This window comes from Sinocyclocheilus grahami, unplaced genomic scaffold (assembly GCF_001515645.1).
Source record: "Sinocyclocheilus grahami isolate Dianchi unplaced genomic scaffold, SAMN03320097.WGS_v1.1 scaffold178.1, whole genome shotgun sequence".
Classification (NCBI taxonomy): Eukaryota; Metazoa; Chordata; class Actinopteri; order Cypriniformes; family Cyprinidae; genus Sinocyclocheilus; species Sinocyclocheilus grahami.
Genome location: NW_015505357.1, coordinates 2,061,568 through 2,068,415, shown reverse-complemented (window position 1 = coordinate 2,068,415; position 6,848 = coordinate 2,061,568). Strand labels below are relative to the sequence as shown.

Sequence of the window (6,848 nt, the reverse complement as noted above, 5' to 3'; positions counted from 1 at the left end):
ATTCCAAAAGCAGATGTTGATATTAAATCTGAGGCACAACACAGTCACCGTCGTTCAATCTCCATCTTTAATGAATATAATAAAAATGACAAAAATCAAAATAATCTAGGGAAACTGTAATCTAATGAGCACTATAATGTAGAGGTTTTATATTTTAAGGTCACAACACTCACCTTCATCATCATCACCACTGAACTCGCCGACAGCCACTGAGTAACCTGTTGAATGTATAAAAATATGGGTCGTGACAAACAGAAAAATCTAAGTATTTTCAACTTGACAGCTAATAAGGGGAATGGAAAGTCATACCCATGTAGGTGTCATCAAATGTGATCTCCTTTTTCTGTTTGGTCTGAATCTGGCCTTCCACTGAGGTCAAGAAGAATCCTGGGTAATAGGCTTTGACTATTTCTTGTTTAACAGCAGTGATCACTTGGCCTAGAGATGGTTAGGAGAAATTGATCTTTTAATTGCATTTGCATTGAAGTAAAGGTCACAGTCGATGCAAATAATACACGCAAATATCCACATTTTGATGGAAAGCGAATCAATCCCTGCCCGTACGAGACTCAAACCCACAACCCCCCCCCCCCCCCCCCCCAAGTCGTGTAAGAAAGGTACATACACTACTGTTTAAATTCTGTAAGATTTTTTTCTTGTAAGATTTGTCTGATTAAAAATACCATAAAACAGTCATATTGTGAATGCTATCACAATTTAAAAGAACCATTTTCTGTTTTTGTATATTTTAAAATTTAATTTATTCCTGTGAAGGCAAAGCTGTATTTGATCTAGTCTTCAGTGTCACATGATACTTCAGAAATCATTCTATTCTTATTATTATCAATGTTGAAAACAGTTATGCTGCTTGATATTTTTGGGGGGAAGCCATGATGCATTTTTAAGGATTCTTTGATGAATAAGAAGTTCAAAAGAACAGCATTTATTTGAAAGAGTCTTTAATAAAAAATAATGCTTTGTAAATTTAAAAATGTCTTTGTCACTTTTGATCAATTTAATGCAACTTTGCTGAATAAAAGTGTTAATTTCTTTACTTTTTTTTGTATTTAAGTTATAAGCCCTTAAAGACTATTCTAAAACAAGTGTTTTTAATTTTAAAAGCCAAACCTTGCCAGAAGTAACTGCCAGGTCCTCCAAGCACCACCTTTCCTTCCTGTAACACAGCATTAGTATCTAGGTGAGACCAGAAGGAAACCGCAGATAAGCAAAGCATTTTGTTCTATTCAATTTCAATATCATCTTACCCGTGTAAAATCAGCACTGAATCCACCTTGACAGTAGCCTTGTCCTTTTCTTCCACGGAATTCTGCAATGGATGGCAAGTTATGTTACTGTGACTTCAAAACAACTGAAATTGAAAAGTGCCACAACAAAGCATCTGCAAGTCCACCTGTGCGGCACGGAGCATATTCCACAAACTTAGTGAAGTTTTTGACGGACAGAAAACATGAGCCAGTAGTATCAGCATGAGGCTTGTCCTCCATGGTTCTCCAGGAGTAGAGGGGGGCACAAGCCTATGGAAAGGATAATACTAGAGGTTAAAGGTCAACTCCATTGACAAAAACGCCCACATGAGTAAAGAGTATAGCAACCATGATGATGAATTCATTTCACAGTTTCATAATCCATGAGGAACAGCACCTGGACTTTTGGTGTTACAGCATTATCCACAAGCAAATGAGTCAGAAAGTTCAAATTCAGAAGGAAAACTGAAGACTATAACAAATTAATAGAGCTGGTTCTGATCTGATAATTTATCATTTGAGCCTTACAAAGTTAATTTAAGAACATGAACTTAGACTCGAGTCACCAACCATACTTTGGGTTCAAGCACAAATGTTCAAGAGGAAATAATGGTTTGTCATGATTTGAACGAGGGTTTATGTCTGACTATTATACTGACTATTTTCCACACAGCATAAAATATGAGTAAGAAGATCTTACCAGCACACTATCTTCATGCACTCGTACTGTTGCTCCAAACCACTGATGGGATTTGAACTCTCCCTGAAGTACTGCTTGATTCACTATCATGTTTAGATCTCCTACAGCCACGGAAAAGAAAAATTTTGTAAATATAAATACAAATTATTGAAAAAAAGTATATCTACATATACAAAATACTTTCCGTACCCACTGTATATATACACATCATACAAATAAAAATTTTTTTTTTAATGAATTAGTGTTCATTATTAGAGTTTTGTATTACAGTTTTCCTTATCTCTTAATTTCTTTTTTAACATAGATTGAGATTGTGAACACTTTATTGTCCCCTGACATGTGTTCTACATACTCAGCAACTTGGAACAGTTCTTAAGACTCTGTCTACTTCAAGAAAAGACACAATACACAATTGATAGAGTGTACACTGCTGTCTCTACTTATTCTTTTTTCTGGTGGTTGTAGTGCACAGATATCTGAATCCTAATGAAATGCATTTTTTATGTTTTACGTCACTACCACAACTGAAATTATTCTGGCATGATGAGTAGATCAACGACCAACAATGCTAGCAATGTTAACACGCAGGCACTAACAAGACAGCCACAAAGCTACACAGTCTCTGTTCATATCAAGATTGAATATCTGTTGTGAACACCACTTGAAATTCTTCCAGAGTCTTTTCCTGACTGACCAATAATATATGATCTTTTTGGTCATGTGATGACATACCAGATACATTTTTGCATCAGAATCAGACATCCAGAAAGAAACTACATAAAACCATCTCTATCTACCCATTTCAACCATTGTTTAGCAGTTGCTAGCTATCATGTTCTGTTGAGAAACATATCTAATTTAAGAAAATCAGAGTCTGCATGTACATTAGGAAGTCTGCTCAAGCAATTGTCTGCTTTCACTTAATCTAAATCCCATTTTCCATCACCCTCTCAGAGCAAAATCTACACAATGAAAGACGAAGGGCTTTGCAACCAAAAGGCGCTAGATTTCAGTAAGCCACATTGGAAGGAGCAGATTTCCATCAACACTAGGATTGTTTTGGAGAGGATGTAGAAACTGAAGTCAAAACACTGGATCCAATTGAATTGTTGGTATAATTAGCATTGTACATTCTCACTCACTAAATTAGTTGCACAAGCTCGATAAACTTGATTTGAGGATCTAAACCAGTGTTTCCCAACCGGAGTGCCGTCTGTCGAGAGCAGGGGCGCCATGTAAAAAAATAATTTTTTAATATTTTTAAATTGCTAAAATGTTCAAAAAAGCATCTATTATATTTATATTACCATTTCTGATGTCGCCAATAATTAGAGATGCACCGAAATTTCGTCTGCCGAAAATTAGTTCACCACTCAGATTTCACTTTCACGTGGTGCGTATTATCCCGCTCTATGCATGTGCAGTGATAGACACCGTCTCAGTCGCTCCACTCGTATACCGTTCATGCGAATCGGAACAGCAAAGTCCACTCAAAAATTGAGCCGACAGGAAACATCGATGTAGTACAGTATTGTTTCTGTCTGCAATAGCCCTACTGTGTTGTAACATGGTGTGGTATATGGGCAACTCTGGTAACGCTGCTCTCTCATTCATTGATCTGCTAACCACTATTTTATGCTCACGTGTTCTTATAATAATAGCTTTCTAGGACTAAACATTATTTGGATAATTGGTTAAAAAAAAAAAGTTAAATATCTTAACCCTACTGTTAGATCTACCTGAAAAACTAAAAAGCAATTTATTTAATTTGAAGGCCTGTCGTTATTTTTTATTTGTGCTATCATTATTAATTTCTTTATTTGTTCTTATTTTATTACTGACTGCTTACTTGTAATTTTTTATTCAATTCAAAGTTCGAAATCAAGCTCTCTCGTGCTACTGCACCAAAATTACCCCACTGTAAAATTTAAAAAAAACACTGAGTGAGCAAACATTTGTGAGATAGCTAGTTTGGTATCAAATGGTAATTAAATGATGTTTACATATGTATAAAAGCCTACATTAAAATCTGTCATATAAATTGGTATCTTCATTAGAAATTAGCCTGATTGCCACCATTGATGGACAAAATTTTTTAATAATATTAAAAATATTTGAATGACATTATATCCAGCAGTTCTTCCCTGTTGTACCGAATATATATACTTTTCAAATTATCATATCGAAGTTAGTAAATTCAAATATTGTGACAAAATTAATTTTGTAGGGTGCCACAAGTTTGTTAAAATTAAAAAAAGGTTGGGAAACACTGATCTAAACCATAGTATGTATTGTACTGATGCACTAAAATTTTGGCAACCAAACAAATGCGGCCAAAAAAAATTGGACAAAAACAATTGACAATTAAGTATCGCTTATCTGATGACTATTTTTGAGAGTTTAATGCATATTTTGTGCAAACAACATTGATTACTAACAACAAGTCAACATGTCAGCAGCTGACTTGTAAGTAATCAGCAAAAATGATGGTAAAGTAGCAATATGTAATTTTTTTGAGAGACTCACTCATTGCAAAAAATGTTATATTATATATATAAATAAATTTCCATAACTTGTAATAATATAACCATTACCTAAAATAAAATAAAATATATTTTTTTAAAAAGGAATTTTATTTGAGCTTGTTGAAGTTCAAGTTTGTTGAAGCAATAAAATACCTAAAACTTAAAAAAAAAAATTAGGACAAAAACAACAAAAAATTACAACTTTGAAAATTAAAATGAAATATATATTTAAAAAAAAAAACATTCAAAATATTAACAAAAACTATAACAGTATCTCAGTAGCACTGTACCAGAGAATATGACACCCTGAACAGCTTTTTGAGTTTAATCTTTAGTGATCACCCACATCCACTGGTCAGCGAGACTTACCCTGTATATCGAACTCTATGCTGCTGCATTGTGATTGGCTGAGGCTCCATGGACAGTAGAAGACTGATCCTCCTTCCCTGATGTTGGGCTGGCTGGTGTTGGCTTTGGGTGCTCCAACTATAATACTCACACTGTTCAAAGAGAAAAAAAGATGAAGGAAGCTGTTAGCATACTAATAAGACTATGAGGAATATTTATAAGAGAACAGGACAAATACAACAGTGTTCCAACTCACAAAATGTCTACAGGAAGCTTTGTTAAAGGGTTTGGATTTGAACATCAGAGCTGTAAAGCAACAATTATCCTTCTATGTTGAAGAAGAAGACATTTAATAAAGGCCAGCAGACAACTTATGATTTTTGAGGAAATGGACTGTCTCATAATCGACCATAGCTGAATATGTAACAGTGTGGCCATGTGCAATGGTTAGTAACTTGGTTGGCAACATGTGACCGCCAACACACAACCACACACACACCAGGCCCACTGGGTAATAAGTCAATGAGAAAACAAGAGCCGAGACTGCTGAAGTCAAGCTAGTGCTGCTTCTACAGCTGTTTATCTCCCTGGGTTATCACAAACACAACCAAATATTTGAACACATACAGACAAACATAGCCACATATTTAAAAGCATGATCTCCAAGTAATGCACATGTCAAAACTTCATAAACCAAACAAACTTCTCAACAGAGAGGAATAAACAATTGTGGTTGGACAGGACGGGAGAAAAAAAAAGCAGGAACAGCTGTTTAAAACTGCAACTGAGTGCCGGAACGTTGCTATGTGGTTTCTAAGATGTTCTGATTGGTGTTTAGTGTGTTGCTATTTGGTTGCTAGGTGGTTTCTTACAGGCTCAAGCCAAAATTGTCTGATATTCTGGTATCTAAATATTGCTTGATTCCTTCTTTTTAAGTACACAGTCAAATGTTTGGGACCAGTAAGATTTTTTTGTGTTTTGTTTTTAAGAAATTAATACTTTTATTCAACGAGGACACATTAAATGAATCAAAAGCGAAAGGAATCTTGTGTTAAATGATATATGTTGTTCTTTGAACTTTATTCATCAAAGAATTCTAAAGAATTTATCATGGATTCCACAAAAATATTAAGAACAACCATTTTCAACTTTGATAATAACAAAAAAAAATGCTTCTTGAGCACCAAATCAGCATATTAGAATGATTTCTGAAGCATCATGTGATGCTTCACTGACACAAAAAGCTTTATTTTAAATTTTAATATATTCATAATATTACTGTTTTTTATGGAAGCTTGTCTCCCCAACTGAATAAAAAATATGAAAGTTAATTGCTACTTTTTCTCACAATGGCGAGTTTACATCTGGCAATTCTGTGAGATATAAAGTCAGAATTGTGTGGCAATCTCACAATTGTGAGAAAAAAATTTCAGTTTATCTTGCAATTCTGACATTGTAACTCGCAATTGTGAGTTCATATCAGAAGTCAGAGTTGTTAGCTAAAAAGTCGCAACTAGCTTTTATTTTTGTTATTCCGTGGTGGAAAAAAGCTTCCATAGTTTATATGGTATTTTTGATCAAGTAAATTGGGTGAGCAGTAGTGAATTCTTTCAAAAAAAAAAAAATTTTCTTGTTAAATCATACCGACCCTAAACTTTTGTACGATAGCGTGAATCTACAAGATTTTTTTCCCTGTTTTGTCATCTGTCAGGAGAAAATTATGAGAATGACCATTTAGAAAGGTAATAGCACATTGTTTCTTGAGATTTGACATTCGAAACAAGCTCTCTGAAATGTACCCAACAGTTAGACAGCCACTCCCACAGTCCCTGCTCTTCTAATCTGTGTCTAATTTTCCAAGAGTCGGCATGGATTGGTGCAATGCCGCCATGACCTCATTGTCTGTAAACTTACTATTATCTTTCCTGTCATTAAGGCTGGTCCATTGAGAGATGGGGGATGGGGGTGTGGAGGTGTTTGTAAGAGGGCACTAAGGGCATCTCTGGGGGG

General features: G+C 34.8%; 1 protein-coding gene across 1 annotated transcript in view; it reads right to left on the bottom strand.

Annotated features, from left to right (window-relative positions):
- LOC107594039 (integrin alpha-5-like) overlaps positions 1 to 6,848 on the bottom strand; it is a 44,825-nt gene that overhangs the window by 23,038 nt on the left and 14,939 nt on the right. The window contains exons 2-8 of the mRNA XM_016283967.1: positions 4,860 to 4,990; positions 1,966 to 2,066; positions 1,412 to 1,535; positions 1,266 to 1,327; positions 1,129 to 1,174; positions 310 to 438; positions 165 to 218 (exon numbers count right to left, since the gene is read on the bottom strand). Of these exons, the coding sequence (XP_016139453.1) occupies positions 165 to 218; positions 310 to 438; positions 1,129 to 1,174; positions 1,266 to 1,327; positions 1,412 to 1,535; positions 1,966 to 2,066; positions 4,860 to 4,990 (647 nt within the window). The remainder of the gene's footprint in view (positions 1 to 164; positions 219 to 309; positions 439 to 1,128; positions 1,175 to 1,265; positions 1,328 to 1,411; positions 1,536 to 1,965; positions 2,067 to 4,859; positions 4,991 to 6,848) is intronic.